This window comes from Neomonachus schauinslandi, chromosome 11, assembly GCF_002201575.2.
Source record: "Neomonachus schauinslandi chromosome 11, ASM220157v2, whole genome shotgun sequence".
Taxonomy (NCBI): domain Eukaryota; kingdom Metazoa; phylum Chordata; class Mammalia; order Carnivora; family Phocidae; genus Neomonachus; species Neomonachus schauinslandi.
The window spans coordinates 55,594,506-55,614,817 of record NC_058413.1 but is presented as its reverse complement, the minus strand read 5'-3'; the positions used below and the strand labels follow the sequence as shown (position 1 = coordinate 55,614,817).

The window sequence follows — 20,312 nt, the reverse complement described above, 5'->3', positions numbered from 1 at the left end:
TCCAAAATTTTTTCGTCATCCCAAACAGAAACCGTAACAGAGTTAAGTAATAACTCTCCCATTTCCCCCTTTCCCAGCTCCCAGTAACCTCTAATCTACTTTCTGTCTCTATGCATTTGCCTAGTCCAGATAATTCATATAAGCGGAACCATACAATATTTGTGTTTTTGTACCTGGCTTATTTATGAGGCAGGGATCTTGTGTGTCTTATTCACTGCTCTCTCAGCTGAGACCTAACTCAAAATACATAGCACATGGTAGATGCACAACAAATAGTTGTTGACTCAATTCATCAATTTTAAACAAGTCACAATTTTTCTAGATCTCAGTGTCTTAACTGTGTATAACCATACATTAAACATTTTTTTGAGACTTTATAGTGTTTCAAGCACTGTGCTTACTCATCGAAATATCATAATGTGCAAAACAGCTGTCTCTGCTCAATGAACATTCAGTTTCTTTCCTATCTGGGAATGTCATCTTCTTTGATTCTGTGCACTTTTAGGATGGAAATACAGTGGACCATTGAATAAGGGTTAGGGATGCTAACTGCCCACACAGTTGAAAACTGCATTTAACTTTTGACTCCCCAAAACCTTACTAATTGACTACTGTTGACTGGAAGGCTTACCAATAACATAACCAGTTGATTAACACATATTCTGTATATGTATTACATACTGTGTACTTACTCTTATAATATGCTAGAGAAAAGAAATTGTTATTAAGTAGTAAGAAAGAGAAAATACATTTATAATACTGCCCTTAGCAAAAAAAAAAAAAAAAATTCCATATTTAAGTGGACCCTCACGGTTCAAATCCATGTTGTTTTAAGGGTCAACTGTATATAGAACAATGAAGCATACGGAAGTAAGGGAATCTCTGCCTCACCTGTCAGAATACGTGATCCTAACTGGAGTGACAGATGTCAAAAGCCATACTGTCTTCAAATTAATTTAACATTAGCTGCACCTTTCATTCTGTAGGGTGATAATGAGGGTCACGTGGATATATATATATGTTTCAAACTATAAAACTCTCCATAAATGTAAGGTAAAAGTATTGTAATTTTTGATTTACTACTTTTTATGCTCTGGGAACTAAAAGCAAACTACTGCACTATATACAAATTCTAATGTAATGTACTTATAAACTTACTGACAATCATGGCAGAACCTGGTTTTTTAAATCAATGTTAATTATACTGTGCCTGAATTTTGTCAGGCCTGTTCCTATAGTGTTACATGTTGACCAACAAAGAAAGCTATTTCCAGACAAAGGGGCTGATGGCACTAAAAACAAAGCACTTTGCTTTATTCACTTTCAATACCCAGCACAGCACACACACACATACCTTTAAACCGCAATGACACGAAGAGGGCAAGCAGGCCTTACCAACCCTCTCAGCTCTTCAAACAACACTTGAGGATTTCTACTTGAAGGCCTGTCTTCCTAAGCTTGTGCTTTCAAAACGGGCTGGACTGATCCCAAATACTGAAGTAACAGATATTACTAAATTCTGTCATTTCCTCTACCAAAAAAAGTGATTTTACTACTACTTCTAGTTGTGATGAAAGGTCCTATTGACTATTCAAATCCACAACCAAGTTATGGATGCAGTATTAAATGACTTCACTCCTTTTTCTCTGGCACTTTAACACATGCCAATGCTTTCATCCACCTCCACTAACCTGGCTTATAAATTACTGAGGTGGGGCCATTTTAATAGTATGATTTGTTCACATCTCTAGAGATGGGGTATAAATGAGACTGGCTGAGAAGACAAACTTTCCTTTGACAACATGTATTAGTATGTAAAGTACAGAAAAATAAATCTTCAAAAACTTGGAAATTTTTTACTGATATAAAATGTGGTGAGGGCCATACTAATTAATGGTTCTTTGATTTGTTATAAATTGAAATGTAATAAAGTGATGGTATTAAAGACAAAATGAAACATTCCCCAAGAAATAGTAAACAGTTGAAGCAAAAAAAGGTTAAAGGTCACACATTTGCTAAAAAGTTTCTTTCTAAATTGTCAGAAGGGGACTCCTGAATGCACTCTGAAACCTAAGATAGTTTGTTTATAAAAAGTTTATTGTCCTCTCCGTTTAAAACTGCCACAGAGTGATAAAAAAATATCAGAGAGCAAGATGCTTGTTCTCTCTGGATTTTTAAAGGAGTTAACTTATCCATCTTAAACCCACACACAAGTGACAAGTGTAGTCTCTCAAATCTTCAAAAAGATTATTAAGTTGCAGAGGATACAAAGGATAAAACTACGAATTGTTTAAACAGATGAATAAAACTAGTTCAGCATGCTTGTGGCCTTGGTTCAGTTAAAAATAAAGTCAGAGGCTTCTTGGGAAGTGCTCCAAAGTGAGGACCAAACAGGTACTAGAGCTAAGAGTCTGAGATGCAGGGTTGACTTTCCCAAATTTTCCACTGCACAGAGCCTCCATCTTTGTCTTGTTTTCAAAGCAAGCTGGGCTATCTGTAGAACCCCTTTCACCATCCTCTGGCATTCTTATTGGGCCCACAAAAGAAAGAACTCAATGTGCGTATGCCTACATGTGGATATACGTGTATGTGTGCACACATGCACGTGCATGTGTGTGTCTTCAGCTGAGATTTACCAGGAAATCCAGGCATGTTGGCTTTACCTTAATCAGGAGTAGGCTCCACTTGGAATCTTCCAACAGACTTGGGACCTTAGTGTAGGTACTCAGGGCAAGAAACAGAAAATAGGGCAAGGAGAAACAAACCTCTGCATTCAGATCAGAACTTAGGTCCACCAACTTTCCTGACATGTTGCCCCCCAGACTCTGGACTCTTGTGCCCTTATCCACATTGGCTGACTTCACCTGGAGATACTCTCTAATTTACTTAGACCTCTTCTCCCTTCATGCACTCTTAGTTAGGCCACTTCTGTCTAAGCACTGCCTTTTCCATAGCATGACAACTATAATCAGTAGCGTAAGACAGCTTTGAAATTAAAGTCCTATTTCTTTCTTTCTTTCTTTTTCTTTTTTAAGCAGGCTCTATGCCCAACATGTGGCTTGAACTCATGACCCTGAGATCAAGAGTAGCATGCTCCACCAACTGAGCCAGCCAGGCGCCCCTAAAGTCCTATTTCTTACACTAAGGTACTTCTCTGCCAAAAATGGAGGGAGGGAAAGCATCAGGTGTGGGAAGAATGGCACATGGAAAGATGAGTCACAGGCCACAGACTGTGAGCAAGGCTGCCTGCCTAGAGTAAAGAACATGGGCTGGAACGGCAGTAATAAGAAAGCAGTATGACTGAGAAGGCAATGAGTATGAGCTTATAAAGCAAATTATTAACTGAAGACTGCAGACTAGAAATTTGATTCAATATCAGAAAAGGATAAGAATCTGGGGCGCCTGGGTGGCTCAGTCGGTTAAGCGTATGCCTTCGGCTCACGTCATGATCCCTGGGTCCTGGGATCGAGCCCCGCATCAGGCTCCCTGCTCTGCAGGAAGCCTGCTTCTCCCTCACCTCCCTGCTTGTGTTCCTGCTCTCGCTGTGTCTCTGTCAAATAAATAAATAAAATCTTAAAAAAAAAAAAAAGAAAAGGATAAGAATCTAAATAAAAATCAAATTAAAAAACCATTAAACTGATATTTGATGAGGGATAGCGAGGCAAAGATGATATCATAGGGAGGAACAAATCAGGAAAGAATAAGGGAACTGTTCAGTGAGTCTTTTGATTCACATGGATAAAAGGCAGCCTTTTAAAAACAAAAATATCATAAACCTTCTTGCTTCTATTAAAAGAAAAGGTCTGGGTGCCTGGGTGGCTCAGATGGTTAAGTGCCTGCCTTCGGCTCAGGTCATGATCCCAGGGTCCTGGGATTGAGTCCCGCATCGCACTCCCTGCTCAGCGGGAAGCCTGCTTCTCCCTCTGCCTCTCATGAATAAATAAATTAAAAAAAAAAGAAAAAGAAAAAGAAAAGGTCTGAAGATATAGCTGATAATGTCTTTATGATAATGTCTTTAAATAACAGTCCAACTGTGGATACTCATCCATGTGATATTCCAATCGGCTATATCCAAATAAAAACAAAGCACTGAAGCCGATCTTCCTTTACAACTAGAAAATATATGAAATGTCTACCTCTTGAAGTACAATCAAGTATGCTAAAGAAATGCTGCATATTTCTTTCAGGAAAATGCAAACCCAAGCATCTATTAGTCTTTCTACAGCATATGGAAAGACTTTATTTAAATGAGATACTAACTGGCTTCATGTTGAGAGAGTCACAAAAACCCCAGATGGGTTGGAAGGACCACGTGGTTGGTCTTTTCTTTTGGTTCTTGCATAATAAGGTGAGGAGACCATTAAGGACTTGCCAAAGGCACTAAACTTTTACTCCATAAACAAATCCCAATGCAAAATGAGTTCCTAAAAGTGATTTAAGAGAAGAAAGTGATCTAAGAGAAAAAAAACTGTGTGAGAAGCTACAGAGGAAAGAAGTTATAAACACACACATTCAAGTACAGTCTCCTAGCAAGTAACAACTTAGTAAAGGGCTTCCGAGTTTAGTAGGGTTTCAATGTGCACCCACTGCTTCTCAGTAGTATTTATAATGGCATGAAATAAGACTGTGGCCAAAGAACTTCGCATTATCACCATAACCAGTTAAATAAAATAATCAACTACAGTACTTATTTATAAAGAAAGAAGGTTAGCAATCCAAGGAAGTAGGTTGTATGTGGAAAGTAGAAAAGGAGTGAAGAGAAGTTACTTACCTGTGCTATATTTTTGTTCAGAAGATAGACACCATAATCGAATTGTAACTTCTCCCCTCCTTTTGGATATAATGGAAACCTAAAAAAAAATTAAGTAGGATCAGAAATTTTCCAAAGCTTGACTAAAACAACCTCCAAGTTGTTGACAAAGATAGAAGTTCCTTGAATACAGCATAAATATCTGGAGACTTGGACTAAACCACTTGGTTATAGTCACTGCAACCTATTATCTTAATATCTTCATAACTGGTCAAATCAGATCAATGGTTGCTTTGCTTCAAAAAAAAAAAAATAATAATTGAGGTGGCTCAGTTGGTTGAGTGTCCATTGGACTCTCAGTTTCGGCCCAGGTCATGATCTCAGGGTCGTGAATCTGAGCCCTGCAATGGGCTCTATGTGCTTAGTGGGGAGTCTGTTAGGGATTCTTTCTCTCCCTTTCCTCTGCCCCTCTCCCTCCCCCCACACACATGTGCTCTCTTTCTCTGTCTCTCAAATAAATAAATAACTTTCCAAAAAATTGAGTAGGTCATGCAACAAGGGACTAATACATAAAAAAGTGACCCACCAAGCCCAAGGAGTTGAGGCTGCTATGTTTCATATTTACGTATCATAAGTTTACCACCCTAAAATTAAGATCCTAAAAGCTTTTTCCTCTAATACTTTGGGCCTGACATCTTAACTTCTATTAAATAGAAAAGAAGATTAAGGGGAAAAAAAAATCAGACTTGAAAGTAACATATAAGATTTCTGTTTCTTTCAAGGTGGCCAGTCAAATCAACAGTACTAATGAGTGAAAATTCATCCAAAATTCACTCACATCCACAGGGGTGGCTATTTGGATGTTATTCCTCCAAGGCAATGTCATGCCACAGAGCTCTCATAAGACTTTCCATTTTAACCTGACTCACTGAATTAACAAAGGCATGAGATTTGTGGATCTACCAAGATGATGAGTTAAAGTTTCCCTCACTGTTACCTTTTTCCTATCCCTGCAAATGAAGAAGAAAAGGTTATATTCTACCCATATTTTCCCCATTCTCAAGACTAAGCATACATTTCTATCCTCTGAAATAAACACACAAACACAGATCAATCACAATTCAGATACGATCAAGAAGAAAACTTCACCTTCCTTAGTTTTGCAATATACGATTATTCTCAAAAATAAAATAATCCTATTGAAATGAATGGAAGGTGACAATTAGTGGATATTCTTAATTTCAACTGCCCGAGGAAAAGATACACTCTATACAGTTTGGTGGATATTGTTCTCCAGGAAAAATAAAATAAAAGAAATAATTAAAAACCTTTATATTAAACTCTTGAAAGCTGTTGATTATATATAGTTGCCGAAAGGTAAATTCATTGCGCTATAAAATTACAGCACTGGAGTTTGAGCAAGATCATGAACTTTCTTTATTCTCTACTAAGGAACACCAAATGCTTCATACATCCATCAAGAAGATACAGCTTTGTATTTAACTGAAGCAGCAAAAAATAAACTAGGCCATGTGGTATGGCCCTCAATTGAGATACATAAAAATAACAGCAAATTCAGGATAAGCAAAGCGCAATACTAGGCTTTCCCAGGGTGTTTGGGAATCATCCAAATTTGTATGAGGTAGCTTGCAAAGGAACTACCTGATTGCAAAGACATAAAGCATGGCGGCCCTCGGGAAGGAATCTAGTAGAGCCCTAAAGCTCTGTATTATGTAGTTGTTAATTCTATGAACCATCACATGTAGACTGTCTGCACAGCTCTCAACCCCACATGTATCTCCACTTTCAAGTTACCAATACAGAAACAGTTTTAAATGTTAGAAGAGTACATTGAAATAAGCACACTGAAAGCCAAGTCTCTAAATTCCTGAAAAATGGATATCACAACATGGACTTTATTACTTCATCAGGACTTCTTCATAGAAAAAGTCACAAGGTGTGTGCTTAACATTAAAACAAATCTGAAGAGTGATTAAAGCCAAAGGTTCAAATAGGACAATTTTAAGACAGATCAAACATTAGGACAGAATTCATATCTTATATTGCTTTCAAATTCTTAAGGGGCCACTTCAACTCAACAATATAACAGCGTATAACTATTATACATGCATCTCACTTTGCAAAAGTACATGGATCTACAGATCTATTAGGCAATCTAGAAAAATGAAATCCATTTTAAAGGGTAAAACCTATTACCATCAGGACATAAGATACAAATCAAAGGCATCATAATTCAATATAGATAGAGAATCACATTAGCAAACTGTAGAAGGTTTAGATAAGAATCATGGTCATTCAAGTACAACGAGAAAAATGTCCTTAGCTCCACAAATAGGATTCATTAAAGCGGAGTATTACATTAAATAACTGGAGGAAGAACCATATATTCCCTATTTTAAAACTCTTACAGAAAAGGCAATTAAAATGATTGATATTAAATTCATTTCAAATTAAATTTCCAAACTGTTTGAAAAGTTCACTAACTCTACATGGTACATATCAATGAATACAAAAGCAATAAATAGATTATGTGTGACGATGATTTGGAGCTCTTGAGTACATAGTTAATTTCAGTATGAATAAAGAATAATGACATGACTACCACAAAGCTATTGTGATCCCAGGCTGTATTAATAGAAACAGAGCAGATAATCAGGAAACATGCTACTGGCAACTACTTTGTACTGGGTCAGACTATACTGAGAGATTTATGCTCAGTTCTGGGAGTTAATTTTTTTTATAAGCATATAGATAAACAACTGGGAACTTCTTATAGGTTATGTTTATTATAGGTTTTATAATAATCTCATTTGACTATAAAAAGCATGAAGTGAAGTAGAGTGGTCCAGAGTTTTTGTTAAAGAAACTGATTTGCCCTGATCACCTACTCAGTGGAAGAGACATGACTGGAGTATTAGGTCTTCAATTATAAATTCAATATTCTTTCTATCACCTCTGAGTGCTTTAGAGAAGCAGCACAACCAAGATCACTAGAAGAATGGGAGCTGTGGTTCTGAGAGAAATGGCTGAAAGAACCAGAGATGTTTAGTCTGGAGCACAGAAGTCTCAGAAAACAGATGAAGGACTTCCAGAGAGAAAAATAACTGTTTTTGTTCCCATGGTGTCAAACAGGGAGAACCGAAGTTAATGATAAAAGTTACAGGAAAATTGATTTCACCCCAGAGTTAGTCAAAATCCAAAAGATCCTGGGTAGAGGCAGCCAATCAGAAGATGAACAACAAAGAGTGGACATATATGCAGGGGGCGTAATAGGCGGAATGGTGGCCCCCAAAAGGTTATGTCCATATCCAAATTCTGTGAATGTGATCTTTTTTGGAAAAATGGTTGCAATTAAGTTAAGGATCCTAAGAAGAGATCATCTTCAATTATCCAGGTGGGCCCAAATCCAATACATGTCTGTATAAGGGAGACACAGAGGAGAAGGTCATGTGAAGATGGAGACAGAAATTAGTTACTTAGCCACAAGCCAAGGAATACCTAGAACCACTAGAGGCTGGAAAAGGCAAGGAAAGATTCTCCCAGAGAGCCTCTGGAGGAAGTGTGACCCTGCTGACATCTTAATTTTGGAATTCAGGCCTCCAGAACTATGAGAGAATAACTTTATGCTGTTTGAAGCCACTAAGTCTGTGATAATTTGTTACAGCAGCCCTAGAAACTGACACAGGGGTGTGTGTGTGGAGAGGGAATCAAACACTGAATGACTCATTAGACTAAATGAAGTATACCTCCTCCATCTCCAAGATTCTGTAATATTGAATAAGCAAAACTAAATATACTGAATATAACTTCATCTTTCCTTCAGGAACCAAGAAAATATTTCAAGACCATAATGGCAAAGAGTCATCATGATAGGCAACAGCTAAGGATGCAAAGTGTATCTACTGAGGTGCTAGTAAATGGAATGAGAAAAAAAAGAGATTCATATGTATATGAATTCACACATACACACACACACACACACACACACCAATTACTTTATATGTGTATATGTGTATATACATGAAGAATATATCTCACTTGATTTGGAAAAAAATTGTAAAAGAAAGTGATTTTAAATCATTCTTACTTTAAAAAGATACAGTTATTAAAAGCACTACCCTCTCCCCAACCTAGACATTTTTAAAAAGGACTCCAAATTGGTGACAGTTTCTTACCTTCACCTTCAGAACCCCACATCAAGGTCTGGTTCTTTAATTATTCAGCTGGGGATAAGGCTATGGTATAGTTAATTCAAATTTTTTTATTGTGTATATTAAGATCAATTCTGCTCAATACATTTGTAGAAAATGTGACAATACATACTCAACATTTTGAGGTCATGACTTTACTTCAAACTCACATACTTTCTCCTGTTCAGATTAGTTTTCTACCACCACTTTTATCAGTTACTCAGGCTTAGAATGACGCTCAATTTTTACCCACCTTCTTTGCCTTTTATATATGCAATGATTCACCAAGTCAACAAGTCATTTTTCCTGTGAAACATTCTTATCTCTCCATTCCACTGCCACTCTGGAAAATTCTTTGTTGTTGTGCGCATTGTAGGATGTTTTAGCAGCATTCCTGTCTACTCACTAGAAGCCAATATTATTCTTTATCCTCTCAAGTACAAGTTTTTATCATGTTGCTTTTCAGCCCTGCTTCCTAATCACTTATTGTCTTCAAATTCCACTCCTCTGCCCAGCTTTCCAGGCCTAAGCGATCTGACCTGTCTGCCTGATTTATGTGCAGCTTATTATGCTCATGTGGTTTCCTCACAGTCTCATGAACACACGAAGCTCATCACTCCTCTGCCTTTGTTCACTTCCTAGAAATGCTCATCTCCCTTTCCCTCCACCTGGAAGAGGAAAAGAGACTGTTTCACTTCATCACGACTGAAGAAAAGAAACTCACATTTTTCTACTGAGTTGTATAATATCCCTAAAGCCTTATCTCTGTGTCACTGCAAGTTGATGATAATGCAGTGACACCCTAAGGCAGACCACAGGCATACATACAGGATGGGAAATGGCTGCAGTAGAGTGAGGGAAAGGGAAAGGAAATAAAGTCAGCAAGGTAAAGGGTCTGTCCGGATCATGCTGGGTCTTACAGGTCACAATAAGGACTTTGGCTTTTACTCTGAATGAGGGGAAGCTCTGGAGGGTTGTGAGGACAAACTGCAGGGAAGCAAGAAAGGAAACGTGGAGAGGCCACTGCAAGAATCCAGGCAAGAGAAGGGGGTGGTTTAAATCAGGATGACAGCTGTGGAAGTGGTCAGAAGTAGCTGAATTCTCCTATTTTGTAGACAGAGCCAACACGATTGGTTGGCAGATCTTATATAAGGTCTGAGAGGCAGGGGATTCAAGGAGAACTTCACAGTTGTTGGCCTAAGCAAGTGACAGAATGAGGTTGTCATCTCAATGTTAATAAAAGTACAGGTGGCATTAAAACAGCTAGGGGCTGGCATGAGAAACAGAGTGAGGGCTCAGTGCTAGGAGATCCGGCTGGAGAGGCCAGCAGGGGCCAGACAGGGTGGGGTCCTATAAACCATAAGACATCACGACTATATCCTTAAGGACAATGGGAGGATAATCAAAGACTTTTTTAAGTGTGGCAGTGATAGGATTGGGGTTCTATTTCGTAAAGAGCACTCTGGCTACCATGTAATAAATAAAGGGGAACGAGACCTGGGTAGGAGGCTACTACAATGGTCTAGGCCAGAATGGTGACAGTTTTGGTTAGGATGCCAGTAGTGGAGAGGAATATATGTGAATAGATTTGCGCTATAATTGATGGGTGGAACTGAAAGGACTTTGTGACAGATTGGTTGTAAAGGTGGTGAAGAGGGAGGAGTTAAAGGTGGCCATTTGGGGTCTTGATTGAGTAAGTAGGTAGATGGTGGTGTCTATGAAATGAGACTGGGAACACTAGAGGTGGAACAAGGATATATGTTATTTATGTATATAATATATATAAAATATATGTGTCATATAAAATTTTATTATATATAAAGTTAGAAGAGCAATTTGGGATAAAAATATTAAGGAATTATAAAAATTGAGATGGGGGTGCCTGGGTGGCTCACTCTGTTCAGCGTCTGCCTTCGGCTCAGGTCGTGATCCCAGCGTCCTGGGTTCAAGCCCCACATCGTGCCCCCAGCTCAGCAGGGAGTCTGCTTCTCCCTCTCCCTCTGCCTACCGCTCTGCCTACTTGTGCACTCTTCTCTCTCGCTCTGTCAAATAAATAAAATCTTTAAAAAAATAATTGAGATAGGTACTAAAGCCATAGATATGAATGAGATGGCCTAGAGAAATCATAGAGAAGATAGCTATTTCAGAGCCTTGAGAATATCAACAAGGGATGGAGAAAATGAAGAGCAGCCAGAAAAGGACTAGTCAGAAAGATTTGAGGAAAACCAAGTGCCTCACCAAAAAAGCTCAGAGAAAGTGTTAATTTAAGAAGGAAGATATTATCAATAGTCAAATGCAGCTGACAGATTAGGCAAAATGGACATGAAAACATGTCTAATGGGTGTAATTATAAGAGTTCATTGGTAGGTAGATTCGGTAATATGGTAAACACAAGTTTAAATGAAGTAGTGGGAGATGAAGGAAGGCTGGTACGAGTTCAGGAGTGAAAAAGTGGGCAAATGGAGCTGATGAGAATTTGGCACAGAGAAAGGTGAGCTCAGTAACAGGAGGACAGGGTGAAGCATAGCAAAACTTCCTGAGAAGGTGAGACGGACAGGCTCTCCATCCTACAAGTGAGGATGCAGGAGGAAGATCCGTCTTAAGATGGCAGGTGGGACAACGCTCCCATTGTAACAGGAAGGATGAAGGAAAGTGATAAGAGCCTGGCTGGATACAGTTTATCCATCTGACAACTTTTCCCTGGACTCACACAGTGCCAGCTATAGTGCTAGTGGCAGAGAGAGGAGGGTGAGCAAACACAGACAATGAAGCCGAGAGTCAGGCATCGCTCACATCATCATGCTAACAAATAGATAATTTATAAATTAAGTACTCAGAAGGAAAGAACACTATCCCAGAAAAGAGCCAGACAAAAACTAAGAGTCAGGGAAGATTTGTGAAAGAAAGTGACACTCCAGCTGAGATCTCAAAGACGGGTAAAAGCTAAGGGAAGGAATGTTCCAATTAGAGAAAGCAGCATATGTAAAGGCCCCAGTGTCAGGAAGGAGTATGCTGCCTCAAGGATTGGAAGGAAGGCTGAGGGGAGTTGTGCTAAGAGATAAAGCTGAAGCTGGATAGGAGGGGAAATTATGCAGGGCCCTCTACCCTCGAGACATAGTCTATCATGGTCTGACTTTTTTCCTAAGAGAAACAAGAAACCACGGAAGGACTTTAAACAAAGGTGTAACTTGCTCAGAATTATATCTGATACCTTCCTTTTTTTTTTTTTTTTAAAGATTTTATTTATTTATTTGACAGAGAGATAGAGAGAGAGCACAAGTAGGCAGAGAGGCAGGCAGAGGGAGAGGGAGAAGCAGACTCTCCACCGAGCAGGGAGCCCGACGTGGGGCTCGACCCCAGGACCCTGGGATCATGACCTGAGCCGAAGGCAGCCGCTTAACCGACTGAGCCACCCAGGTGCCCCTATAGCTGATACCTTTCTTCTTAAATGAATACTTTCCCTTTGAACTTGACTGATGATGACAGATTTGCATTTTGAAGAAATTAGCGCTGATTACAGCGGAAAATGGTTTGGAGAAGGAGAGATCAGCTTGCTGCAGTAATCTAGGGGAGAGATCATGGTTGCTTGGACTAAGGTGGTGGTTTTAGAAATGGTAAAAATAAGACCAAATTTAGAAGCCTTTGAGGAAATAAAATCATAAAGATTTGGTTATGGGTTGGAAGTGAAGAGTAATGGAGAGGGAGGGATCATGGATAACTCTTAATGTTTGCTTTGCCGAACCAGATAGGAGCTTGATCAAATGGCAGAACAACTTGAACAAAGAAATGTAATAGAACTGCTGAGCACTACTGGGAGCCTAGAAGTGGTTATTCATCATGAGTTTATAAGGATGCTATTGTGTGACTTTCTCTAGACATCTGCTTGGATGCAGCAAGTACAGAGAAAATGGACAGCAGGGTTGTAAAGATGACAAAAAGCCATAGCGGGGCAAGACAAAGGTGTTACTAAAATAATGGGCCATAACATCTAAACTGGGAAAAAGGGGCCAGGGTCTAAAGGTCACCAAGAGGAGCTGAACGAACGAGCAGAAGAGGAAGTAGTCATCAGAGAGCAAGATGCCCGAATCAGATTTTGGATGTGAACTGAAATGATTACGTGAACCATAAGAGTAAGTGAAAACAATGAAATGCAAGAGGTCATTGGTGACAAAGATCAAGAAAATGAGAGGCCAGGGTGTTGGATGAATCATCCACTTGGGTGTTAATTTAACCCATAATAGCAAGACTCTGAATAAAGAGAAAGAGTATTTCTCTTTCCTAAGTTCTCTGCTTTCTCTGTTTCTCAGTTGCCAAAATATATGGGTAAGGGCATTATAACTGAGAGACTGGTAGGGGAAAGAGTGGTATAGTTGAAGAGTATATGTCTCAAAGGAGAAGGGTTCTTGTATGTTTACCGACAGAATAGAGAAGTGAGAATCTAGAAAAAGCAATGAGGAGCAAGAACACACTAACCTCACCTCGTAAATCTGAATACCTAGCATTTAAAAAAAATGAATAACTACCAGTGGAAAGGCTATAGGAAAAGTGGGGTCCTCAGGGAAAATTCAGGTTCAGTTAGGGCAAGAGGTAGGCTGAACTCTGATAAGAGCCTGAAGATATAGGAGAGTTTGTTGATTATACAGATGCACTTTCAGAGGACCCAGCTGAAGGACTGGAGGGCTGGGTCAGGGTCAAGGAAGTAGAGGGCATTTTGAGGATGATGGAGATGATAATACAAGATTTTTTTTTTTAATGTACGTTCAAATGTCAACTTATTATTTTTTTTATTTAAAACTTTTTATTGACCATAAAACATTTTGAAGTGTTTTGGTGGAAAGTTGAGGTATTCTCATTTGATAGGTCTGTTTTCTCTGTAAAATCAGAAATGAGGCAATTTATCAAGCATGAAAGGGAAAATTGGGAATGGGGAAAAAGGAGAGAAGGTTTGATATAGTCACACAGCAGAACTAGGTATCTAGGATGTATCGCTCCAAAGGCGATGGATGACTCTGAATATACACTGCTACCGCTCTTTCTGTGTGACTGTTTTTCCAGTAATAAGTGGATTAGAGATAAGAATGATGAGATAGGGGTGCCTGGGTGGCTCAGTCGTTAAGCATCTGCCTTCGGCTCAGGTCATGATCCCGAGGTCCTGGGATCGAGTCCCACATCGGGCTCCTTGCTCAGCACAGAGCCTGCCTCTCCCTCTGCCTGCCTGCCACTCCCCCTGCTTATGCTCTCTCTCTCTCTCTCACTCCCTCTGTGTCAAATAAATAAATAAAATCTTTAAAAAAAAAAAAAGAATGATGAGATAGGGCATTTAGGATATTGACAAGAGAGAAGCTATGAGTAAGAAGCTACTACGATAGAAGAGTAATGACAGTGGCCTACCAGGGGCAGGATGATGGGGCTAGTCTATAAGGGGGTACATTATCCATAGAGACTTTTTAAATGATCATAAAATAGATAAAAAATTGGTCCATGTTTTATTATCACTGTGAGCCAACAAATCTAAACAATGTCAATGATAAAACATTTTTACCAGAAAAAAATCTTTTGTGGGTCTAATTTCTAAACAATTTCTGCAGTGACTGTTTAATTTCAATATATATGTAAGCTTCAAATCAGGATTTTTTTTCATTATTCACACTCTAATAAAAATTTTATCTATATGGAAGTTAGTTCAGAGAGCTCCCAGTTATACAGTCAGCCCAACAAAGTGGACGAAGCTATACACTTCCATTTCTACTACATTTTGAATGGTCTGGAATGCTCTGGGCATAATCTGTGTCTCCAAACTGTTCCATGCTACATATTCCTGTGTTTAAATAGTAGATTCAAAATAAACAATGATGGCAACATATAATTTCTTTTCTGAGTTTTTTTCTGGTATAGAGTTTTAGATAAGGTTATTCGGATATAAAAATACTGCAGTTGGCCTTAAACAAGGTACAGTGACATACAAACTTTTAAAATTGTTCTTTGAAGATGAACACACCAAAACTGTGTTCAATAAGAGTAAATACATACACATTTTTCAATCAAAGACAATTTTCTGCTTTTCTTTTTTTGCCATTATTATTTGTTTCATTTCATCATCATTCCTGAACATAATTTTATCATATAGAGAAAATAGTATTAAAAATGATCCACTGAGCACCTGACTCTTGATTTCGGCTCAGGTCATGATCTCAGGGTTGTGAGATCCAGCCCCACATCGGGCTCTGTGCTCAGCAGGGAGTCTGCTTCTGCTTCTCTCTCCCCGCACCCCCCCCCTCCGCCGTCTTGCTCTGTCCCTCCCCCTGCTCGTGCTCTCTCTCTCTCTCTCCCCCAAATAAATAAATAAATAAAAAGTGATCCACTCCAAGTGGCAAAAACACTAGGTACATGCCACTGAGAAATGATTTTAAACTGATACCATGAAATACAGTGGATATTAGCTGCTTTAGACCCAGAGTTATGGGAGGTGTAACAAGAAACAGTCTCCCATTAAGAAGGTTCTAGGGTAAGTGATACTTTTAGGAGAAAGCCATCGGTAAACTGCTTGATGTAATCTAATTACATCAAGCAGTTGTATGTTCAGTGGTATATCTTAGTTGTATACACAATAATATAGTAAAGGGGTTGAAAGCTTGTGTATATTATAATCATTGAAGAAGGGTTTCAGAAAGCACAGAGGAAAGATCTAGGAGGGAAGTAAGGACAGTGATAATAGATTAGAGGAGAAGCAGCAAACAAAAACTAACAATGTAGAAATAATTCATGGGCAGAGGGTGACAAAAGTTCTTACAGGAGAGTAATAAGAAGAGTGATTTTTCCCCCCTCTTGCTTTGGGGGAAGAAAAGGGAGAGAGAGTGTATAATAGGAGATCATATATGCCAGTCAAAAGAGATTACATTTGATATTACAGGTAATAAGATGTCATCACAAATTTTTAAAGGAGAAATCATGTAATGAAAAGATTTACATCAGATTATTTTCTTTGCTAATATTAAATACAGTTCTTTACAGCTGTACTAAAAAGAGAATGGAATTTCAGGGAAATAGAATTCCAAATAATTTCAGTAAGAAGGTTAAAAATAATCCCCATTTTTTTTTACTTGGTAAGCTGCAGGGTTGTGGAACTTGTTAAAGAACTCAGTATCAATTTCCTTGCAGAAACCTTCCAGTTTTTCCACACCCTTTTGGGAACTGTTGAAAAATAGTCTACAGGCAAATTTCAGTGAACAGGACAAAATTAAAGGATGGAAACCATGTCTTTTTTAATAGTCAGTTTTGTAAAATAAAAATTCTGCCAAGTAAATCAAAATCACATTCCACAACATTAACAGCCATCTTCTATTTGCCTGGGTTTAATAGCACCTGTTTCCCACAAAATCTGTAAATGTTAAAAGACCCCCACAAAATCCTTCAATTAAACATGCAAGGTGCATAAACCTACCATACTTGGTAATGCCAGAAGATTTTTCCATCTGGAACAGGAATTTGGAAAAAAGACCATTTAAAATTTCTGAAGACAACTTCCCGAAGTGTGCATATAATACAGGTTTGTTTAAATATATCAGTGCACCAAATGGCATATTATCTGTAAACCACTTCTTTATCAGTGCTAGGAACATAATAGGTGCTCAATGTTGTATATCAAAATAATGTATTCAATTATAGTACCTATTTTGGGGTGGGGGAAGGAGAATGAGAAAAACAGAAGGGGGACATAAGGCTTTGAAGTTATGAAAGTCAGAGTTATAAAAGTCTGGCTTTGAAGTCAGAGAGGCATAGGCTCAGATTCCGAAAGCTTTGCTATTTACTTATAGTGTGAACTTAGGCGTAATGCTCTAGAACCTGTTTCCAAATCTCTATAATGGGTTTAATAATACCAATCTTTCAGGACTGCTGTAAGAATTGAATTAAACAAAAAATCTAAGAGCAAGCACAGTTACTAGGATACAGTAGGCATTCAATTATTATTACTACTATGCCTTATTTCCCGGCCTCACCTCTCCCACACCTATCTCTAAGTACCACAATGGGAGATACCATATTTTATTCATTTTGCTGCCTCCTGAAATCACAAAGTATTCTTATGCACCTGGTATTTTCTATCCTATATTTTAGTTGTTTACACAAAACTCTTACTTTCTCTATTACACTATAAATCCCTTGAGAACATAAGTGCTAAACTCAGAGTCTTATCCACAGTAGGTATTCAACAAATACCTGCAAATAAATGAATAAAGAATAAATTTAAAAAATAAATATTGAAAACAAGTATCTAATGATACATAGCCCTGTGAATTAAAAAAAAACAATAAAGATTTTAAGATTGAGAAATATTTTCATCGTTCTTTCTTAACCTTAATATACCTACACAGCCAGGGGCTCCTGGGTGGCTCAGTTGGTTAAGCAGCTGCCTTCAGCTCAGGTCATGATCCCAGGGTCCTGGGATCGAGCCCCGCATCGGGCTCCCTGCTCAGCGGGGAGCCTGCTTCTCCCTCTCTCTCTGCCTACCACTCTGCCTATTTGTGCTCTCTCTCTGTCAAATAAATAAATAAATAAAATATAAAAAAAAATATATATATATATACCTACACAGCCAATTCCTATTTTTAGAAAGTGCTTTGAGCTCTGCTCAAAAGAAAAATTTTTTGTTGGGAAGGAAATTTCAAGTTACAGAATGGTGTTTACCGGGGATTAATAGGAAGCAGTGCCCTCCAGCACTAGAGTAAAAGACCCAGTGAGCACGGCCAACACAACAGCAATACTGATGCTGATGTTGGATTGTGTTCTACTGAATATATAGTATGCATCAGGTATCCCATTAAACATACATTATCCATACAATATGACTGTCCTATAGGCACTACTGAGGTGCCCACGGTCACAGTCTTTCTTAACACTCAACTACAACCGCCAATCCCACTCTACTCCACCTCACCCCTGCCCTGAGTTTGGATTAGTTATGTCCTCACAGAACCCTGAACACTAACACAGTACCTTTTATATTGTATTGTAATTGCTTGCTTATTCCTTTGAATCTTTCATAAGAATGAAAAATGTGAGGCTAAGTCTTAATACTGTACCCCAGTTTCTAGAGCACAGCATCTGGAATATATTTACTTGTGGAATGGACGGAGGAGTGAATGTATAGATGGATGGTAGAGCTACAATTCTGACCCATGCCTGTTTGACCCCTAATCCTATGCTTTCAATTCTACACCATTCTCCCCCTCTAGTAATAAACCCATTTTGTGAATCTGTGTTATTTTTTAAACTTCATTTATTCAAGATTTCTATAAAAATTCATGGGACTTCCTTCTTCATCTCACAAATCAGATGTTCATGAAGCAAATCATTACCAAATTCATCAACTGCCTGGAAAAGCTGGCACCTTGAAAACCACCCAAATCTAGCTTTTATATGACAACGTTTTGGGTTTATTATAGCTAAGTCAAAAAGGCAGAGATTGTTAACACCAATAACTATAGACCTCATTAAAATCCAAAATGTAACTTCTAAAGTCCCAGCAACAACATTACGTATATTTATTACTTTGGGGATTTATAAATAAAGAAGAGTGGATACCAAATATGGAAATAAACCCATAGGTTTTTGAAATATCCACTTAATTTCACTAAACTGATTTTTCAATAATTGGGTACATAAATCTCCTAACTACTTAAGTTTTAAAGGTTCATTTTAGATCATTTATCATAAAGCCTAAAAACTTCTATGTGCTTTCTAGATGTCAAAGCTCAAAATTACATATATAAGTTAACTAAAGTGAGTTTTCTAAAATAAATATGCTGTCTAGGAATTCCATATATTTAGAATATATTTGAGAAAGACATATTTCAATTCTGAAATTGCAAAAGGAATCACTTCAACTCATCATTTTACTCAATTTCAGAGCACAGAAAGATAATTTAGTGGCCCTTAAAAGTCATTCTGTTAAAGTATGGATTTCACAGGAGGAGGAAACTCCACGGCTCACTGATCTGACAGCAACCAATGCTAACATCTAGGTTGTCATAATCAATCTGCTTTAATTATCAACAAGTTTTATCCATTTCTGACCAGTCATTTAGAGCTGACCTCTGACAAGTACTTACAAGTCATCGAAATCTCATTTTATTTTATAGCCTCATATTTGTTATTGGGCTAATCTTTACCTGTTCTACATCACACAACAGCTTAAATATTTGAATGGCCCAGCAATAAATTTCCATGGTCCCCCTGGGTCAGTCAGATGTTAGCTGTTAAGTAAAGCTAAAAGGATCTATGCTTCATAAATTTCCTTCAGGGTCCACATTTGCTCTTACAGGCTAGGCTTTCAAGCCCAAACATCTTTATAGCTATGTGCAGTGATTTATTAACTCCTCCTTGTTTTTATCCAAAAAGATCAATCACATATGTATCAATAAGCTGGTGTGCTGGTGACTGCTTTTTATTGTACATATAACCACCTGCCTTTAATACAAACTTGAGTCTAAAGCTTTTGTAAGCACTTGCCGGATTTAACAACCTTCACCTGTTTCTAATTTGGTATAAAACATGGTTTAGCTCTGCTATTTAGTTCTAAGTCAGCCTTTCCTCTTACGGACCCAACAATATAAAACAAATCCAGAGCACAAAAAGCTAAATTTGGAGGATGTCAGACACACAGACACACAGACACACACACACACACACACTTGCATAATTACTTCTGAAGAGCACTTGTGACAAATAACAGGAATAAATTATTTCAGTTTTCTTTGCAAACAATTAAATATGTCCTATATTACTCTCGAGGGTTCTAAGAATTATGCCCAAACTGCAGAAGTGACTGTCTCATCTCAGGACCTCAAAAAAGGTAACAGCCATATCTAGCTGCCTGTGAGGTCAGGGAAGAGAGTTCCCATCTTTACATTCAGGAATCTACATCCAGCCAGGTGAAAGCAAGATTTTCTTCTCCCTTCCCTTATCCTTCTCTAAATCAGACCAAAAGTTTAAGAGGCGGGGTGCCAGCAGAGAGAGAACCACCACCTACCCCAGCATGGTAAAGTCAATACTAAAATTAAGAGTGTCTGGATGATAGGGCAGGGAGGAGTAAATCCTCAGGAAAAAATGACTAATAGAAATGTCTAGGAAAGGCAGAGAAGTCAACACAGCCTCCCACAGCTCTACCAGACTTCTTTCCTACACACATTAACTCTTCCAGTCATGGTGGGACCTGACAACACTGGCCACAGCTGGCATTTAATCTCCCATTCAAATTCCTCTCATCCTTTGAGGTCCAATGCAAAACCTCTATCTACTCTAGGTTTTCCCAACTCCCAAATCAGAACTGATGGTGCTTCCAAAAGATGTAT

General features: G+C 38.3%; 1 protein-coding gene across 1 annotated transcript in view; it reads right to left on the bottom strand.

Moving 5' to 3' along the window:
• UVRAG (UV radiation resistance associated) overlaps positions 1-20,312 on the bottom strand; it is a 313,381-nt gene that overhangs the window by 73,465 nt on the left and 219,604 nt on the right. Inside the window, exon 13 of the mRNA XM_021704700.2 lies at positions 4,772-4,850. Coding sequence (XP_021560375.1) covers positions 4,772-4,850 — 79 coding nt within the window. The remainder of the gene's footprint in view (positions 1-4,771; positions 4,851-20,312) is intronic.